This window comes from Strigops habroptila, chromosome Z (assembly GCF_004027225.2).
Source record: "Strigops habroptila isolate Jane chromosome Z, bStrHab1.2.pri, whole genome shotgun sequence".
NCBI lineage: Eukaryota > Metazoa > Chordata > Aves > Psittaciformes > Psittacidae > Strigops > Strigops habroptila.
The window spans coordinates 18,737,688-18,759,088 of NC_044302.2; the positions used below are offsets into that span (position 1 = coordinate 18,737,688).

Below are 21,401 nucleotides of genomic sequence, written 5' to 3' on the forward strand. Positions count from 1 at the left end.
TAACATGTTGGAAAGTACCAATATTTCTGTGTGAAGGACAGATATGAGAAAGGGAAGAGCACCGTAACAAAACCAAGCGTCTGAACCACTGTCACGTAGGCCAGGAGTCTGTGGTCCTACAGCAGTGCTCTCTGTGCAGACGCACTGGCAGCCCCACTGTTGTCGCTGATGACCATGAGAACCTGAAACCATGCTTCCTAAATCCAGTCAGGCTGAAACTTCCTTTTGTGCTGCAACAGCATTTGTGCTTGCTGGCGCCCGTCGGGCGGAAGGCGCTGCTGAACAGTGTGGAATGTTTTACAGCTCCTCAGCCTGAGCTGCCCCGCGGCCTGCCCACCTGAGGCGGCCCTCGGACAGCCGCTGCCCCCTCAGAGGGCGACAAGAGATCTCACTGAGCGCAGCACATAAAGAAAGGCTGCAGCAGGTCTCTAGACATCTCCTCACCAAGGACAGACTCTGTATCAGCCTCCTGCAGCCGTGGAAGTGCATTCTTGTCTCAGAAACTACTTCAGTTGTACGCCATGACCACCGTTGCCTCTTTTCTCCGTAAAGAAGACCGCGTTAATCCTGAGCAGTGTTTACAAAGAACGCAGCTGCGATACCGCAAAACAAAACGCCGCCTTAGCGGCCGGCGTCATACTCCTCATAGGAGGCGGACATGAGAGGAAAGACAGAGCGCCACTGCTCCCGGAGCCGCCCCGCCCTGGCGGCGGGCGGGAACCCCCCGCGCCGCCCTCAGGGTCCTGCCCGGCGGGTCCCGCCTCAGCACCGTCCCCTCGGGACACCAGCGCTGGCGCCGCTGGCGGCTAAGAGCAGCCCGGCCCGCCCTCACCTGCCCTGAGGCGGGGCTGCCCGCGGCCGACAGGGCGGGCCGAGGCGGGCCGGGCATGGTGAGGGTGCCGCGGCCCCCCGGCTCCGCCGGCGGCTCATGCGCAATCGCGCGGGGTGGCTGCACTCGGCGGGAGTATGGCGCACCGGGTGCTGCCGCTGCCCAGGCAGCAGTCTTTCTGCCCACCCACCGTGATCAACCCCTTCATCCACCCGAGGCCCCTGAGAGCTACGGACAAGCTGCGGGTAAGGCTGGCGGCGCTGAGGGGACGCCGGGGCGGGTCCTACCCGGCGGGAGCGGGTCGGAACTGGGGACGGCCGGAGTGGGGATCCGCATCCGCGGGGCAGCGTGAAGGCTGTCACCCGGCAGTGCTGCGCGGGGCGCAGTGCTCGGGCAGCTCGTGTAAACCAGCGTTACTTTAGCTGCTCTTAACTGAGGGGTTGTCTCCAGTGCGGCCTGAAGGTCTGTGGTTGTTTTAAAAAGACCTCCTTCCAATGGGAGAATAAAAGCTTCAAAACTGCCGCCTGCTCCGCGCGGGGCGGGCCTGCCCTGCAGCGGTGACAGCCCCGGGCCGGGCGGCAAGGAGACAGCGGGGAGCCCGGTGTGACAGACGCTCCGTTAACCATTACAGCCCTTGGCTTTTCCAGGAAAAGGCATCTAGGAAGAACACTTCCTGGGAAGTATGCAGGAAGCATAGTTTGCTTCGTGATCTAGTCTAATTACAGCAGAAAATGAGTTGGTATGTAAATGGTCAAAGCAAAGATGCCAAAAGTGTTCAGCCTAAAAAAGTCACTGCTTTTTGAAATCAGTTCTTCAAGCCATCACCCCTTAGAGTCCATAGACCACTTGTTTGTTACACACACAATTCATCAATTTCAAACTTAAACCTCTAACACAAGGTTTGCAACAGGCTTTTAAAAAGATTGGTGCAATCATTACGGATAACATGTTACTGCTAGAGAAAACAGGAGTCCTGCGTGACTCCAGTTTGCTAACTCTGTGATCTTTAAACCTCAAGAATGAAATACTATCCATCTATGCATTGTGTCAGATGACTTGGCTCCACAGTGACAATGATGATAACTTTTCTCTGATATGATAAGCTAAAATGGAAAATAACTTCTTGCAGTAATCCCGTTTCAGATGCTTAACTCACTTTAGGCTGATCTGAAGCCTGGGTTGGGGGAGAGGGGAAGAGTTAATCCCTTCATTCCATATGACAGTGTGGACAGCAGAAAAGGTATTCCAAATTCCTCTGCACTCACTGGTGTCACTGGGTGAACTGAATTAGGCTTCTGAGCTGGATACTGTCTCAGTATAACTTGCGTGCAAGTACACACAAGACTTGCAGGGTTCTCGTAAAATTAAGGAAGAAAACAGTATTTCTGGGCTTTGATTTTTAAAAACATTCTCTTTAAAAACCGAGCTTATGAACCAAATGTGAACTGGCATCTCAGTGAGGACAATGAGGATATCAGTGTGTAGGTGAACTTACAGCATTTTCTGCTGATCGTTATAAATATCAGAAGCTGATGTGCAACTAAATATTTTATGTTTCATATAGCTCTTCCTCAAGTTATAAAAAACGCTTGCCTGAAGGTAGCTGAGTGGAGGAAATGTGAGAAACCTGGAAAACAATTTCAAATCCTTTTATCCCCTATGTTTTACTAGCAGCCTCAAACACATTTCAAGTGCCTTTGAATCACTAGCTGTAGGCATGAACCCTGAGGTAACAAAAACAGTCTCTTAATGAGGTTCCAGAAGTGGACAGCTTTCTGTGCTGGCTGTTCTTCCTGGAGGATGCACAGAGTACTTTCAAAAAGCTTGCAGTTTTAAACTACAGTTACCATTTTAGCTATAATAAGTACATCCTACTTTTTTCCTTCAGGAGGAAGGGATGAAAACCATGATATGTCTTAAAGCAAGATACGTGCCATACATAACTCCGCAATACATGTGGAAGGGAAAGCATGCGGCTGGGCCCAGGCGCAGTGCTCGTGAGCTTTGAAGCAAAATTGCAGTAGCGGGCACAAGAGAGACAACCTCTTTTGTACTGTGTGTTGGTCCCTTCTTTTCTTTTCCTGCTATAGTCGTAGAGACTAGGATACTTCTTACTCTCTGCTTTATCCTGCAAATATCTGCTCCTCTTTTGCCCAGCACTGCATACTGGACCAGCTGGGAATCAAGAGCCTTACCAGGGAGTGTTAGGATAAACTTCCAAAAGAGAAGTGTGTTTTCTCTTAACATTTAAATCAAGTGTAGCATTTGTCTCTTCCTGCTTGTTAAAGGATTGTTACCTTCCCTCTATTCTATACTGTTCCTTCAACATACACTGATAAAAACAGACACAGTTTCAAAACCCTCTGGGAGCCCAAAGCTGTTTGGTGAGTTCCTTGCATGTAAAGGAACATGCTGTCCCCTGATGAATGGAGCTTGAAAGTGAGACAGGCTTCCTGTTTGCATGTCATGCAGCTTCAAATATAAAAGTAGGCTGTAGCCAGACTGAAAAGTGGAGTGAGAAGATTTTATTTTTTGCCAGTCCTTGTGTCCCTAATAGCTTGTATTGCTAATAGTTTACCAGCCAATATGATTTGTGGTGATTCCAAATGGGACAGAAGGTTCTCTGGATAGTAATTCTGTCTTCATGATTACTGTATACAGAAGTTGGAGCAGCTCTGATCATACTTAGTACTCGCTAAACTTTCAACCTGTAGTTTATAGTTTTCTAGCCTACCTTGGCCTTTCTCTTTTCTGTCCTTTTCTTACCCTACTTTCAGCTGATGGAGCAGAAATCAACTCTGCCTCATTACACAGTGACCTAGAAAGCCAGTAGCTTGCATCAGCAAATCAGTACCACCTGCACATCTGCCTAAAATAGATTAATGAATTTATAAAAGTTTTGAGGAAGGGATTGTTTTGCTTTTGCTGTTGCATCCTTTTTTTTTTTGTTGTAGTTCAGTGCATATATACTATTTTCTTATAAAGAAAAAGGTTATTTTAAGTCAAAACACTGATTTGTGTTTTGGGCTTATGCTGCCCATTACGGATAACCTAGGGCGGTTGAACTGGGACTATAGATCATAGTACAAGAGGATGCATATAGGGGAAAAAAGACACATCTGATTCTGGGAGACGAGCAGGGAGTCTTGGTTGGCTTGACTTGCTTCCTGAGTTTTTCAGATTCACAATAACTGGCACCAAACAGAGTGGAAGCAATAGATCTCCAGGGCCAAATCTGTCATACCCAGCTACTGAACACATTTCTGTGATCCAGAGCAGTCCTTCTTCTGTTGTCCGTGAAGTTATGGTTAAAATTTGATAGCTAGTTATATACAATTGTTATAGAGAAGGAGGAAATAATAATATCTAAATGTTCAGATTTCTCCTGGAAACATGTATGTCAGTGCTTACAGAACATGAGCATCAACACTGTGACCCTGCTTCTCCTTCTTATCCTCATGTACACTGTGTATCCACTATCATGTTTGGTCTGTGCCTTTTCTAATGTAGAACACAGTCCTAAAGGCCCAAAATTCCTGTTAATCCTCATAAGTATCATAGCTCAAGTATGTAAGGTGCAAACTATTTTGTAAAACTTACTTGTTAATAGCCTTGCTTTTCCTGTACAGCAAGTAGCCATTGCTAAAGAGCTGACTAGAAAGGCTGATTTGGAGAAAGGAATTCTGTTGTTCAGTTGTAAATTTTCTTTAAAAATGGTAAAGTATAAAAAACAGTAGGCTCACAAGTGTAAGTTAAACGTCTTCAAAAACTCTTCCCATGCCTCTGAATGGTGGAGCTGTCAGTCTGTGACCAATGATGCACTCTAGTTTAAGTTTTTGAGGGACTTTTGAGTAAAAGACAGCCCAAATGCAATTCAAAAACCACACAGAGCTGATACTCACCAGTGAGTGGTAGCTGAGCTGGATGAGGTGCCAAAAGGTGTTGAACCATTTCCTAGGTTACCAGGAATGCTAGGCTGTGACTTCTACATGCTAACACCGCTTACCTGCCTCTTAGACCCAGACTTGCTCAATCTGCATAGCTCTGTGTTGCACCATACAGGCCAACCTTCAGGATATAGTTTCTAGCTTAGTCTGCTGGTATGAAACAATTAAGAATTTCTTCCTGCCCTGCCCCACAGCTGCCTGTTAACAGCCTTGTGCTAATACACACGCTTCCTGGAGTTTGCAGGAAAAAATTCAAGCTAAAAATTCCTTACGGCAGGGTGCGGATGATATTTGAGGATTATTTGCAATCAGGGCATGTTAGTGTTTCTCTTTCCTTCCACGTCCCTTACAAACATATGTGAAGAACTGAAGAAGCAGTGAACAGGCTTGAATCTGTTTTATACTGGATTTGCTACCTACCTTGGCCATCTGTGACCGTAGCACAACTCTCACTATTTCCTTTGCTTCAAGTTAAAGCAATCTAATAACAGTTACCTGATTGCAGGGAGGAAAGGGAAATAAGCTTTCTCAATTTATTCTGAAAAATTCAAGAAGGTCCTAGCTTAGAAGTTAATATCCAAGATGCTTCAAACAGGAGGCAACAAGTTATTCTTCATAATCAGAAGGGTTAAGCTGTATGTTACAGTGGGTAGTGAGCAAACCGCTTCTAAAGGCAATGAACCAAGAGCTGCTACAGCAGCTTCAACAGCACCATAAGGTCTGAACCTCTGCCTTAAACGACAGGTTCAGTTTTACTGAAAACTCCATTTTGCTTAAGTCCCAACTAGGGAAATGCCGTTGTGTTGCACGTGCACTATCCCAGGCAGTAGCAGTGAGGATCACTTGCAGCAGTACTGTGACTCAGCACAAGATTTGTCATTTTGAAAAGACAAGAGTACATTTTAGTCATCCTAACAATCCCACTTGGCTTCTAGACAGGCAGCTAATGACAGAAGGCTTGGTAGTGGAGATACATATCAGCTGGGCAGACTCATCCGAGTCTGTATGCTGTATGCTGCAGACCAAGTCTTAACTATAAACAAAAGCCAGTAAACTCCCTTTCCCCGCTCTGTCCAACAACATCCAGGCCAAAACTTAAATACTTAGATGTTTCATTTTTACCAGAAATGGGAACCCAAAAGTGAAAATGAAATGCTGTGAATGACTGACTTCCCATATGAACACTGGCATCATTAATGCTTTCCTTACTGCATCACATAGCAAGCAGTAAAGTAGTATTTTCAAGTACATATAATGTAACTACACAGATACTAGTGTCATTTCTTAGGATTTTCACCCTCTTTTTTCCCAGACTCTTCTTCAGGGGACTGTTTTGCTGCCCCTCCGTGCCACATGCATGACATTCATTGTACTGCTAGCGTGGCTGTTTGCATCAATCGCAACTTTCCAGCACCCTAGAAGAGGATCTGTGCCACTGAAAGGATGGAGAAGGTAAAAAGTGACCTATATGTTTGTGAAAACTGGTGGGGGTTTTTACTTAATAACACAAAACAAGGGTCTAAATCTTTCCTCCCTGGCCACCTCCCTCACTCCTTTCCTTCTTTCTTCAGTCAAATCCTAGTTTTACCCATTTAGGTGAAGCAACTTTTGGATGAGTGTGTTTTACAGTGGGAGCAGAGCTTTCCAAATAGATAGATTTTCAATTGTCTTGAGGCAAAAAAATATCTGTATAAAAATCTTGATAGACTGTTTGTAAGCCAGTACTATCAGTAATAATACTGATAGGAATATTTGACAAAAGAAATTCAGTAATAAAAGTACTTGGTAATCTTACATAGGCTGAGTTTCTGTGTAGCCTTTGTCATTCCTGCTATGCTATAATTTATTACAAAATTAGCTTTGACAACTCCTCTCTCAGCTATGTTGCCCTTCAAGGAGTAGTCTATAGCTGCTTCTGTGGGTTCTGGGCTTCAGTTGCTCAGCTTCTGACCTCAGAGTAATGAAGTTCCCTTCTAGCTGCCATGCACTGCCACTGTGCGCAGGAGGAGGAGATACAGGAACTGAATTCTAACAGGCTGAGAGGTTATGGAGAGTCCCATGAAGGAAACATATCCTGTACAGAGGGAGCTTGTTCCAGTAAGGGAACACTGTCATTTAATCTTACTTGTTTAAAACTGATAGTAAAGAACAGTATCAGAGAGACCTAAATTCTTACAAAAAAGATACTGGATCTGCTAATTATCCACCCTGCCCTCACAATGGTGTTACACTACAATGCTATAAAATATGGGAAAAGAAATAGCATACCTGGGAGGAGGGTTTAGCAAGGTGCTGTATATTGCTTTAGCTTTAAAATTATAAACTGGTTTCAGCATGAAAAGATGATGTTCCCTCCGCTACTTCTACTTCTTCCCCATCAGCCCTACACTCTTCCAGGCTCTAGTATTGGTACCCTGTGCCTGGCTCCAGTGCTGGTGAGAGCTAGGAAATCTCTTATGGGCTTTTCTTTTAAAGTAAAAAAGAAACACTAATTGTAAGCTGGATGATGTTTTTGTGTTTCTCTTTACAAGGAGGATGATCCAGACAACCCTCTCGTGCCTAACTCGTACCTTGTTCTTCGTGATGGGTTTCCAAGTTAAAGTAAAAGGGAAAATAGCAACCCCACAGGAAGCCCCAATCTTTGTTGCAGCTCCTCATTCAAGTTTTTTTGATGCCATTATTTGTGCCCTAACTGGAATGCCATCAGTTGTGTCTAGAACAGAGAACCTGTCAGCTCCAGTATTTGGCAGTAAGTACTTATGAAAAAATAAAATATTAGAAGTCAGCAGTTTTACATGAGGCCAAGAATCTTCTCTCTGAAAGTGATGTAGAGGCAGACTTTTTTAACTCCTTAAATTCCGAAGATATTGACAGATTATTTCCAGTGAAATTGTTGTGACAAGTTATCTTTCTGAATTGTTCAAAATGTCTAGAAGTATGCTGCTACTTTGAGATATGAAATATAATATCACTTCGAGTTTGCTTTATTCTGAAAGCATGTTTCATATCTGCTCAGGCTAGAAGCCTTCTCTTAAAATTCTGCCAGTAGGTAGCTTGAGAAATCTGTTTGACTGCTGTCTTTTAACAGTGTGGCCCACAAATGTAGAACATGGATTAGTGAAGGTTATTTCAAAAGCAGACCCAAACTACAGCAGTCTGGAAAATACCATATCTGTAAGTTGAAACTTGCAGGCATTGTTACGGATTTTTTTTTTTTTTTTTTTTTAAATGGGAGTCAAACCTGGAAAGAATAAAAGAGAAGTTACTCGAAAAGGAAATGCAGAGAATGCAAAAGATCAGATGACTCATGCTTCTAACATTTTCTACTCCTTTTGGCACAACGAAAGAATCCCTGTTTGCTTTATTACTAGAATCAGCTGTAGACTTTCTGCTGGCTGTACAGTAAACCAAAACTAAACTCAGTAGGCAACATAGAGAAATGTCTTTGTAGGAAATAAACTAACTGATAGCATACTTTCTCTGAAAAGCACAGGACTGGGAGGTAAAAGCCAATCCTTCCCGAAGAATCTCAGCACATTTTAATCAGTCCAGACATTCTGATATAGGCTTCTGTATAAATGAGGGTGGTTTTTTCTGTAATTTACACAGAAGCAGTGCATGCTTTGTAACCAAAAAGGGACATCTTACTTTTTCAGCATAGGCTCCAACTACTTGTTGATTGAAGTCTGGATGAGTTAGGCCTGAGTGTGGCCCATAAGCAGATCAGGTCTCTTCCTTAGGTGGAAAAGCTCAGTGAAAAATAACAGCGATATTAGTAGAATGTGTTTGGGTGAATTTGGCATGTTTATACCTACTGTACAGCTCCTCAGCTTCTCTTCGGTGTCTTACTTCCTGTTTTGCAGAATGAAGACAATAACAACATTCTTCTTATGTATTTAGTCTGAAAGCTGTTTGTGCAGAGTTTGTCTCCTAGTATGATAATAACAAGTTTTTGGTACAAAGGAGCCTTGAGCCTGTGTGTTTTCTAAGTACTAGTATAAGATAAATTTTTTTCTCTCTTTCACAGCAATTTTAAGTTCCCTTCAGCCTGTATCAGTTTCTCGTCAAGACCCTGATTCACGGAAGAATACAGTCACAGAGATCACCAAGAGGGCATTATCAGGAGGCCAGTGGCCACAGGTATAAATACACTGCTAGTCTTTTGTCATGTATTCATATTGCATATTCACTGTTGTCGTGGTTTGAGCCCAGCCGGTAACTCAGAACCACACAGCCGCTCGCTCACTCCCCCCCCCCCTTCTTCCTCCCCCCGCTCCCGGAGGGATGGGGAGGAGAATGGGAAGAATGCAACTCCCACGGGTTGAGATAAGAGCAGTCCCGCAACTAAGGTATAACACAAAACCACTACTGCTACCACCAATGATAATAACGATTAGTGAAATAACAAGGGGAGAGGATACAATTGCTCACCACCCGCCGACCGATACCCAGCCCGACCCGAGCAGTGATCTGGGCCTTCCGGGTAACTCCCCCCGGTTTATATACTGGGCATGACGTGCTGTGGTATGGAATACCCCTTTGGCTAGTTTGGGTCAGGTGTCCTGTCTCTGCTTCCTCCCGGCTTCCCCTCCTCCCTGGCAAAGCATGAGACTGAGAAAGTCCTTGGTTGGAATAAACATTACTTAGCAACAACTAAAAACATCGGTGTTATCAGCGTTGTTCCCAGGCTGAAAGTTAAAAAACACAGCACTGCACCAGCTACTAAGCAGGAGAAAAATGACTGCTATAGCTGAACCCAGGACAACTGTGCATTGTGACATTGTGAGTGCCCAGCTGAATACGATTCTGTTTGATGTATGAAGATGAAGTCAGCTCTCACATATATGACTGGTTTAGGAAAGGAGGACAAGAGGCTGGTGCCCAGAAAAAGTTTTGTTGTGACAAATGGGTCAGTTAAAATCCAGCCAGTTTGAACCAATTGCTGTTCCAAATGCAGATGCCCTTGACTTTCTATTTTCCCTATTCAGGTCTTAACATTCTGTCTTTAGTGTAGCAAATGACTTGCATTGGTACATGTGAATAAGTATTCTCAAGCTAGCTCATGCATGAGAAACTGTTTTGCTAAGCTGTGCTTGCAACAGCTGGGAGATGAGTAGTTGCTGAGATAGTTAACCCAGGCTGCCCAGAGTCCAGCATGAGCAACTTTAGCTTAAGCTTAAACCATCAATTTCTCATACGGAGAATAAATGAGGTGAAACTCAGTTTGCTCTTTAAGTTAACAATGCAGTAGTTACTGATTCTGCAGTGTTTCGCATGGTCATTCCTCAGCAGCAAGCTGCTGTTGTGCTTCTAGGCCTTGGATGGCCTTCCATCCCAAAGAGCTCATGGAGCAGGGGTTGCTCAGGAGGTAGAAAAGTGTTGAGGCAGCATCTCTGCTGATTTTACAGTAGGCAGGGGGCGGGGATGGATATCTGCATCCTTTGCAAGAAGAGAGACCCGGAGCAGTTGTGACCCTACTGCCATCTCATTTGGCAGTGCCTGTTTGCTTTCTTCTGTTGCTTTCACTCTGGTCTCAGGATGCCTTCAGATATTACAAATACGGCACACAATTGCCACACTGCTGGACAAATAAAGCCAGTGATACAATACCTTTCTCCAAAGTTACCCTGTGCACATTTGTTTATAAACTCATGCTTTGCGTTTTGAATTAGTTCTTGACTTGTTTCCTTAGGGGTTAGTTTACTTAAAATAAAAACTCAAACTGACTAGTTCAGCAGCTAAAGTCACAAGAACTCTTTAGTTATAGCTGGATGCCTCCTAGATGACTCAGAAAAGTTAATTTTTCCTTCACTTTTATTCCAGTGAATGACTCTTGAGGAAAATTAAAAGAAGCAAGTGAAAATACAGACTTCAGTAGTAGGTATCTCTATGGCAGCTGGACCTAAATGCACTGCTCTGCTTTCTGAATAGTCCCTAGAAACAGAGAACATTCAAGTAGGGAAGACTAACACTTGCCACTTTTTTTTTTTTAATGGCATTTTTTAGACATTTAATGCATCATTTTTACTTAGTAAGCACCTTATAAAAACTTTTTAGTTTGTGTTTAGGCTACTTTAATTTGACTCACAAATGCATTTTTGTAAGCTGCTGTAAATATTTTTAGAGCCTCCTTTTTTTTTTTTTTTTTTTTCTTTTTCTATTTGTTGGTTATGTGGGGGATTTTCAATATGCACATGACAGAACTAGGAAGGCTTGTGGTTTGGGTTTTTTAATACTGTTCTTACAAACTACACTGATGCTTATGATTTGCTAGGCTGTTATGGATGATGTGATTCCAGCAAAACCCTGATAGACATAATCTCTGCTGAAAACAGCATGGGGAGGAAAGGGGAATTGGCTGTAAACCAGTACTGCACTTGGGTTAAAAACTAGATACGTATTGTGGCATAAATAGTCAATGAGTCAAGTAGTCTGGGAATCTCCAAGACTGAACCAGCAGTGCAGCTGAGGATGTCACTGGGTGATTCCTATTCCTGTGCCCTGGCCACACCTTCCTCCTACTCTGTTTTTTTAATTGAAAATCTTGGCCACAAGAAGGTATCTGTCGTATCCTCTTCAGAGTGCCTGGGCTGCATCCTCTTAGCACAACAGAAAAAGAAGAGTAGCTGTATTCCTTGTTCCCTCCTTCTAAAACCAAAACGCAACAGGCTGGGTAGAACCTGTGCTTATTAATAACATGAGGTTCTGATTAGTGCTTCTCCCAACCCTTCCAATCAAAGGGGAAGGAGGGAATGATTACTTACTCTTTGGTCAGACACTAATATGTTTAATGGGGCTTATGACATATACCCATTTTTGTGTCCATAGCTCCAGCAAACAGTTTCTGATTACAGAGTCTGTAGTTGAGGACTAACTGTAGATGAGTATGTGCAGCTGTCTACATAGTACTTTAGAACACCCTGTGTCTCTTGGGTGCAACCTAATGATGCCCTCTGTCATCTAGCCTTGCACCTGTTCATTTTGACTGAAGCGGGAGCACACCTTGAACACTCATCCAGATCAGTTCTTGTGCTGAATTTTTTCTGGAGTGCTGCTTATGGTCCTATATTGATATGAGAAACACGAAGCTTCCCTGCATTCCATAGGAGGCTGTGATTCAGTGTGTCACATTGCAGCTCAGTGTGCATCTAACGTAGTTATCTTTCAGGCACTAATTCAGAAACCTTCTGGGTGTTTGGTGTGTCTGAGTCATTCAGAGGCGATGTTGTGGTGTGTCAGAGCTCTGCATCACAGATGCACATGATCTCTGCCTTCTGCTGCTACCCCTCAAGCTGTGATCTTCTCATCACAGCTAGCATCTCACTCATGTTGATAGCATCTGTGCCTGCAAACACTCATGTCAGCCCAGACTCTTGGTGTTCATACACCAGTAGTTCAACAAGGAGGTGTCAGCAGAGGAACAAATATCATTAACAATGCTAAACATTTCAAGTGAAACACTTAAAGTCTTTTGTACCATATTTCTGAACTGATAAAGGCCTTTCTGTAGAAATCCTCTCTCACAAAGCAATTTTTTCCAAATCAAGATGGATCAGGTTCATGTTACTGTGAGCATCCTTCACTTATTTGTTCGTTTCCTTCTGAAACAGTAATGATATTCTTGTGATGCAAGATGTGATGTCAAAGAGGTTGCATAAAAAGTCAGCCTTTATGTAACTGATGCTGAAGTATAATCTTTTATATAATGTGTGTGTGTATATGTATTTCTTTCTCTTTAAATCCAAGATACTGATTTTCCCAGAAGGCACCTGCACAAACCGATCTTGCCTGATCACATTTAAACAAGGTGAGAGATTTTGTTGCGTCATTATTGGAAAATAGTGTAAAATATTAATTTGGTAGTTCTATAGTATAAGGCCTATACTTCTGCAGGTGTATCATCCACAACAGCACTGTAGTAATATCTTACATTATTAAAGTTTCAGTGGCACTAAACCCACTGTTTCATACTATTTAGCTTATTTTTCCTGTTTTTGGTATTTTGTAGGATGCAAAATCCCTATGATGTATGTGGTTAGGTGGTTGGGGTTTTTTCTGGGTACAGTTTTCATCTGATTTATTTACCCGGAAACTTGGCTGTGATTAATATGAAATTAGTATCAAAATACATGCTACTTACAGTATTCTTTTAGCTCAACTTACAGTCATGCCATCTCAGATTCCTGTAAATTTTGCCATGCAAGATTTAGCAACCAAGTTATGAAATCTCTTTGCGTAGTGCTTAGCAAGGTAGGCCGGTAGATTGTTTTTAACACAGAAAGGTACTTGATAGTGTCACCAATCATTAGACTGTTGTGCTGCACTTCAGCTAAAGCCATGTTACTCTCTTTTCTTACTGTTCTATAGTTTCTTGGGTAGCAAAGTTACAAAACTGGTACTACGTGCTCAGATCTGTATCACTTAGGAAGCTAATTAGAACAGAGGAGGGTTTAAGAGATGCTCAACAGCCCTGTGAGCACCTAATCGTTTGAAATGAATGCCAGTGAACAGGGAAATAATACACAGAACATGAGTTTGAACAGGCAGCTTTCTCCTTGAAATGGAGACTAACCCTTTTCTGTCCTGACACTTTGCTAGTTACGTTCATGATCAAAAATAACAAAACCCTGCAACCAAAAGAACATTTCCCATTCTTCTTGCCTTCTTAAAAATTTCTCCTTCCAGATACCATGTCTTACATGAATCACTTAGAACTCCCAACTGCTCTATTAAGCTTAGTCTTAACGATAAATTCTTCTCTGTGGTTGCAGGTGCCTTTGTTCCACAAGTCCCTGTGCAACCTGTGTTGCTCCGATACCCCAACAGGCTGGTAAGCAGAGCATTCTTCTGTTACTAACTAATAATACAGAAGTCAAAATCCTGACTTAAACAGTACCTATGATAAATATTTTGCATTGTTACTGAACAATCTGTTGTCCTGAGCTTTAGCATTGGAGAGCTCCTGGAAGCAGCTCTTCACCAAGTGACATCATGGTGTAGCTGCTATTCTGATTGTGGAAAAGTTACTGCTGGGCTTCTTGGCTATAGTTACAGGGAGCACAGGAAAGTATTGCAGCGGAAGTTAGAAACTTCCTGCAAAGCCACAGAGCCTGTACTTTGAAGTCTAAAATGCACACAACTTCCCTACTAGTCATCTTTTTTTTTAAGCTCAAAATATTCTTTCTGCAAAGGGGCTTGCAGAGTTTCTGTACAAAAGCGAAGTGGAGCTGTGCAGAACACCCCTCCTGCATGCCCCTCAGGAGGGCAGCTTTGAGAACGGTTCTTTTCGTGCAATTTTCCCTTGTTTTGTGAGTAAATGCTTACCCTTTTTGCCAAGCATAAGGGCTACAGAAGTATGGCTCTTCTTCCCTGGCAGGTGTAATGCTGACACAGGAGTCTAGCAACTTGTTAACTTTTTTTGAATTATCAGGTCATCCAACAAATCGAGCAAAGACCAAACTTTTCATTCCTAATGGTTTTTAAGATGAAAAACAAGTGATTGTTTTGTTGTTGTTATTTACAAAGATTCCTTTGTAGAATCCTTCTGAGATCAATTTCAAAACTGAAGTGAACCACTAAAGGGGATTGGTACTGCATTTCACTGATAGACCAACAGACTATCAGTGCAATGTGTACAAACCTGCCATATACATTGTAAAAATTATACATCATTAGTAATAAACATAGAATAAGAAAAAAAACCAAAGAAAAAACATGATGATTACCTACACAAAAATGTCATTAAAAACTAAATCAAACACGCTTGTGAAGGCGCCTTTCTAAAAGGACTTGTGAAGTCCTCTGAAAAAGTCTTACTAGCCTACTTCTGTTGTTTGGATCAGAATGAATGATTTAAAATATCTTTTATTCCCAGTTGTTGGTGTCATCAAAATTCTGCCATGCTTATTTCCAAATTTTTAAGTCAAGGAATTCTAGTTACCTTTACACCTTTATTTTCACTGCAGGACTGTAAAACTGTTTTTATTAAACTTGTGCCTGTTTTATATTGTAACTTTAGCTCTCTAACTTCCATCTGGTTATATCATTCATTTATGTGTTTTATTTTTTTCCTAGGATACTGTGACCTGGACATGGCAGGGCTATTCACTGTAAGTTTCTTAATCCTACTGAAAATTACATATAGGATTTTTCCCCCCTGTTGCTAAACAGTCTGCCGAACAGATTCAGCTAAGCCAAGACACGTGTTCTTCTAGATCTGTTTTTATGAGGGGGAAGTACTTGGAGATATTGCTGTCATGCAGTAGATTTCATATCTGAATGGCTAGAAAAAGGGTTTGCAAATGGGAAAGCACTATTTCCAGCTATGCTACCATTTAGTTTAATTTTCTCCTATGTTTTGCATGTTACAGTAGAGCAAAAGAAAGATTCAAATTCTTTTTTTGGGGGGGAAACAATCGTTAAAATCCACAGATTTTTACAGTTTCCTATGTGATATACAACAAGAAATAGTAGTGTTATTTTATCCTCTGTGTTTATTCATTCCTCCATCTTATTTGAAGTCATATGAGAGTAAATGAAGAAGGTAGGCAAAACAGTGTTCATTTTCCCTACTTTCCCCATCTAGGATTCTTCTTTAGACTTTTATTTTTGCCTGACTCAACAAAGCAATTGTTTTGAGATCCCAGTAAAAAGGCTATATATATAGTATCTGACAATGAAATAATGAAAAATATTTCCATAAACCAGTTAGGCAATGGATCTGTGTTTATTTCTCAATAAAGGTGTCCTTCTACTATGCTAAAATATTTTATTAAAGCATTAAAAAACCTTTACAGCTGCACTGAAAATATGTATGGGAAATACTTTTCACCTTATAAATATTCATTAAAAGGTGCATTTGCAGAATCCATATACCACATTTTCATGTGGAATATGTAATTTATTTACTACATGACTGATTCACTAAGTGACTAAAATCTTTAAGGTAAGTAATATTGAAACATGTCTGAAGTAGTGGAGTAAATCATAAGCACCTTTTAAGCTATCATTAGTTACTCCTAGCACCTGCACACTTATAGAATGGGCATTCTGAAAGCTGACCTAGATGAAAATGTCCACCTCAGTTTCCCATTATTTTTTTGCTATTATTATTACTGCTGTTATGGTTATCAACATAGAGTAATGAACACTGAAAATTAAATAGCATACTGCAGATTTCCCCTGTGAGGGACTTACGCTGGAAGACTGAAAAGGAGTTTTGAGAGATGATGAAGAAAGAAATGAAATCAGAGGTATTCCTGTGGAACGGAGGAGGTGGCCCGTTCACGAAAAACTGAGAAATGCTCTAACCCTGGTGGCTGGATGAAGGCGGCTGAAATCAAAACCTGTGAGAAGACAAAAGGAATGGCTTGACAAAATCGTGTCAAGAAAAGGAGTGGATGGGGTAGAATCTAGAGATTCTTAACAAAAAAAACAGGAACTGGGAGAAGAACACCCCACACACAAACCTGCAGAGCACAAATGTAGAACTCACACTCTTTGTAAAGCTTCCTGGATACTGTGGTCAGGATGGGACAGCACCAGTCTCCTTCTCAGAAACCTCCTACCCCAGGTTCTGCTTTCACAGTGAAAAGAACAAGTCAGAAGTGGAAGTCATTATACTTGCCCTCTTTCGCAGTTTCTTCCTCACCCTACGTCTTGATACTAAAATGTGTGACTTCTTCTAAAAGCGCTAAAGGTCCTGAACATACCGACAGTTCATTAACACGTCTGTGTAAACACTACCAGAACTTGCAAAATGGCTAGCAAATACTAACAGATCCTTGCTTCAGTGCTGCAAATGGAGATCCCATTTCCAGACGAGAAAATAAAAGATTAGGTAAAGCTACTTCAGAATCAAAGCTCTTAGAGCTATAAAATCCATTGTGTATTCACCTCTTTAAAGATAAAGCAACATACATACATTCATTTGGCTGGCCAAAGAACTGTATAGTATTGTTAATCTGTATGAGAACAGAGAACAAGTTGCCTGCCCGATGAGCAAGCAGCAGGTATATGCAGAAGCCCTGTAGAAAAATGTCAAAAGCAACATTTCAGTGAACTTCACTGCAGGGTACTTCAAAAGCACCCAATATTGGCTGTGGTTTTGTCTATGCTTTAAAAAGTTTCATGTACTGATGTTCAAATACTTTGGTTTTAAATAAGTAAAATGTATTTTTCTTCCTTTTTCTCTTTGCCTGCAGAAAAGAGCTGTGTGTAATGACTCTGTGTCAGCTCTTCACAAAAGTAGAAGTTGAGGTAAGAGTTAGAAATGTTTTTGTACTAAGATTCAGCAACCAGGAAATTTGTATTTTAATATAAATGCATTATATACATTATTAATCCCTGTTAGTGAACAACAAACGTCTCAGAAACAAGAACAGAATCACAGTAATATGTTTAGATTTCTTGTCCATATCTATGTATCACTTAATCTGATGAGTTCCTAAAAGAAATCTGTCAGAAATGCCTTGATTCTTAAGGCATTGTAAAATCACTGCTAATTATCACCACATGCATTTTACGGATGTTAAAACTAAGAATTAGAATATGTTCTGTTAAAGGTAACAACTTATTTTTCCCACCATCTCATTTCCCTGCTTCCTTCAAAATGTCCTTGTCTTCCTCACCATCTTTCCAGACTGAATTCTAAACGGTTTCCCAACACCTTACTTAAGGACTAGTGCTTGTTCTGAGCGTTGTATAGTGAGCTGGATCCCTTGATTATTAGAATCAGCTGCATAGCACAGAGAAGGATGAATGACAAGTGAAACATCATACACCCTTCATAATATCTGTATGTTTACTCTTCACTGCTCCCTGTCAACAAGTTAACATTTGAAACACAGTAGTGAGGAGCCAGGTAACCAAGGTGCGACTGGGTTGTTTAAGTGTTGTACTTCACATTCCTGACTAGACCACAAAGGATTGTCAGTGTGGACTAACTTGGTTTAGGGACCCAAGGAATGGGAGAAATTCAGGCAGGGGCTGCTGTTTATTTGCACAACACAAAAAGTTGTGCAAAGCTTTATGAATACAAGCAGTGTTGCTACTGTTAACAGCAGTATGGTCTTTGTTGTGAAACAACTAAATTCATTTTAAGGAAGCACCTTGTTACTGTACAGTACATGCAGTAGTCACGTATTTTTAGCAGGTGTACAAAAGAGCTAATTCTCCTAATTATTTTGTATAGAAGGACACATTTGTCAAATTTGTGTATGCGGGAAGCAAGAAAGTTAAAGTGGCCCTTCCAGTAGATGTTTATTTTCCCCTACTTCAGAACAGAACTAAAACTTGCCTGTTAGAAAACAAATTTCATGTTCCAAAAGATGAAACTGAAATATGAAAAATGTGCAGCTTTCACAACAGCATCCCCAAAGTGGCACTAATTTCTTAGCATCAATGCAAAAGTTCTTCCATGTCTAAAAAGAGAAGAGGTGGATTTGTCTGGGAAAGAAAGGAATCCAACTACTCCTTTTAGGAGTGGACATTTCTGTTGCTGTCCCATACGGAGAGCAAGTAGCCTCTCCACTCCCATCAGTCTTGCGCTGCCTCTACCTGCAGTGCATGATCCGTGAGGTACTTCTCTAGTCCACGTGTGTGCATGTCTACTCTTGTTCTAACAAACTGTGGCCACTGAAGGTTAAACAGTGAACCTGACAGCGAGTTTTAGGGCTGCAAAAGATAAAGCCTTAGGCAAATTCTGTAAGAAGAGACATTAGCTCAAAACCTGATCAGAGAAGTAATTTTAAGAAAGAGCCATGTAGAACTTTCCTTAGAAAACTGCATCTTGCCAGGGAAAGTATACTACTAGTCTTCACCAGATAAGCAGCTGGTAGGGTGTGGGATCTTGTGTGCCACCTCAAGAGGCCAAGAAACCAAATTCTTCATCCCCAGCTATGGTTTCTCGGGAACTGGTTTTGTGAATAATTGTAGGTGGTTTTTTGAAGGGTATAGTGATGTTGTTTAACCTGCCAGAAATTTAGGTTGCTGTCTGAGCAAGACCTCAGCCTCAAGATGTAATGACCACTTTTGAGACCATGACCCATGTTTGCATAGATAAAGTTCTCAGAGTTATAACTTCATCTCACCCAGTGATGACACAGTTTTCTGTGTCTCTACAGTGTGCCCGTGCTTCCTCAATTTACGAGTTATGTGGCTTCTGAGGGGAGTTGTAATAAGCAGGGACATACGTCAGACCTTGAACAGAGCTGGCAACTCCTTATAGGAGGAAGGAAATCTCAGACCTCCATGTGAACCACTGGACCCCTGCTGTCCTTACAAGGGGGACAGCTTTTAGCTATAAACAGAAAATTGGCTATTTGACAGATAACCAATTCCATAAACTTACTGGATTTAATCGTAAAGATTAAATTCAGCATTCCTTAAAAACAGCATTCCTTAAAAACAAGCATTAAAAAGCTGTTCAGGATGGACTGTGTTTACATGGGACAGTTACCACTATATTAGTGTGTCACCAGCAACTGCAATATAACTGAAGAAACATATACATAATGAGCAACTGTGTCTTCCAGGGAACCATAAGGAACACCTTATATTTATCCTAGAATTGCTGTCCTCAAGGCAAGATTGCAGGGTGGGGGGTAGCAGAACTCGGATGAATGATAACCATAACTGTGAGAAGGCATGGTAAACGGAGCTGCAAGCACACACTGTGGACTGAAGTAGAAAGAACTTCCTCCACATACACTGCTTTGCAAACAAACAGAAGCTGCTTCATGCCACGTAAGATAATAATAATCTACAGTACATTTTTAGTGTAACGCTACTTCAACTTCTACATGTTAACAATGAATAAATAAATCCTCAACAGTAATCTTGTTGCCATTCAGATATCTATGTATTTTCTAGGTTTGGGAGGAGAGAGGGCTGTTTTGTTGGGGTTTTTGACTCTTTGCTTGGAGTTCCAAAGCTTTACAGTGTTGTATCCAGTTAGTGCTCTACTTCGAGGTCAGAACTAAGACTTCTTAACATTTTTACCATGAAAGAAAAACTTGCAGGAAACTTAGCAGTCACATCCTGACAGATACAATTAACATGTATCTGTGGGTGGGACTGCAGTGTGTGTTTAAAAACATTTAAAGTCTTACATGCACTATTCCAGTATATAACATCACTTATAAAGGACCTTTGAAAAGGAGTGTGCAGTATTTCAGTCTCACATTCTTACCACTGTAGCATTTAATTTTCTAACTGAGAATGCGTTTATTATACCTTCCTTCTTTGATTTTTCAATACTAAAGCGGCTTCTACCAGTCTTTAAGAGGTAGTTTTGGACTAAATCTCACTTGTGTGGTATGGGCAGAAGAGCTAGAGTGGTTTCTAAGGCGGTTGAGACCTCTAGTGTCCAGTGCCTTCATTGCATAGCTAATTTTTTGTCTCCTGTTTTTCCCCCATTCCAAAGAGTAACAGGAAATTGTTTAATGTTGCTAATAAAGTGGTGAGTATTTAATTCATTGTATAACTCATCTCTTCCAGTTTCTGCCTGTTCACGTTCCTACCGAGGAAGAAAAGAATGATCCCATCCTTTTTGCCAACAGAGTCCGACAAACCATGGCAACGTATGTAATCAGTCCTGAATAAAATCTTTGAGAACTTTTATTTTATATCCAGCAATTCCACCCAATATATCCAGCAATATATCCTAGTCATAAAGTACAATCTGTTCAAGTCCCAGGTACCATGTGTGGGAATTGCTCTAGATTTCCACAAAGAAGTGTCAAATTCCTATATCAAAACACTGATTGTTTTTACATGGGGCATGAAGAAGGTTATCTCACGTTGAAACATAGCATGTCCAATTCATGGAAAGCTGGAATAAATGTCTCCCTTATTTGCTTGGCAAGAGTAAGTGGGTGGTTTGTTCTCCAAGGTTAATGGGGTGCATTTACAAGACCGTAAATCATGACGCTGCCATAATGTAGTTTCATAGCATGGTTTCACAAAATGGTATATATTCCTTTATCCTACTTGCAGCAGTACAAGAATGAATTATCATTTGTTTTGTATATTAGCATTAAAGCCAAACTGAGACAGAGAAGGGAAACAGTCAACCAAAGGTCATTTTAATATAAGAAATTGATCTTTCTTTTCTTTTAATTCTGTTTCAGTGCTTTGAGTGTGCCAGTCACTGATCACACTTTTGAAGATTGCCGACTAATGATTTCAGCAGGACAGCTGACTTTACCCATGGAAGCTGGGCTGGTGGAGTTCACCAAAATCAGCAAGAAACTCCAGTAAGGAAAGTGTAGCTGTTGGTAGTGTAATTACTGCAGTGCTGCAGGTGTCGATGGCCACCTACAAAAGGATACATTACCTGACAACTGACTTGGCCACATGTAATATATATACAGTGTATTTATATATACAGTTCACATGCATAAACTATATGGAAATCAGAGATTAGGAAAATCCCAGTAAGAACTAATTGAAAGTAATTTTTATGGGCAGTCTTACAAGAGGAAAAATGCGTTTTTCTAATCTTTTATGAATTTATCTCACCAAAATGTGAGGAAGGTAGAGCAGTACCTATTTTAGGCACTTGATGGTTATCTTGGTGCCCAATTTAAATAGCTTTTGTGAAGATGCACAGACTGTGTGTGGCA

General features: G+C 41.3%; 1 protein-coding gene across 1 annotated transcript in view; it reads left to right on the plus strand.

The window, feature by feature from the left end:
* Window positions 1-712: 712 nt before the first annotated feature.
* LPCAT2 (lysophosphatidylcholine acyltransferase 2) overlaps window positions 713-21,401 on the plus strand; it is a 32,004-nt gene continuing 11,315 nt past the window's right edge. Inside the window, exons 1-10 of the mRNA XM_030470312.1 lie at window positions 713-1,074; window positions 6,089-6,228; window positions 7,308-7,525; window positions 8,804-8,916; window positions 12,523-12,583; window positions 13,548-13,606; window positions 14,851-14,885; window positions 16,980-17,034; window positions 20,275-20,357; window positions 20,907-21,032. Coding sequence (XP_030326172.1) covers window positions 967-1,074; window positions 6,089-6,228; window positions 7,308-7,525; window positions 8,804-8,916; window positions 12,523-12,583; window positions 13,548-13,606; window positions 14,851-14,885; window positions 16,980-17,034; window positions 20,275-20,357; window positions 20,907-21,032 — 998 coding nt within the window. The 5' untranslated portion in view covers window positions 713-966. The remainder of the gene's footprint in view (window positions 1,075-6,088; window positions 6,229-7,307; window positions 7,526-8,803; window positions 8,917-12,522; window positions 12,584-13,547; window positions 13,607-14,850; window positions 14,886-16,979; window positions 17,035-20,274; window positions 20,358-20,906; window positions 21,033-21,401) is intronic.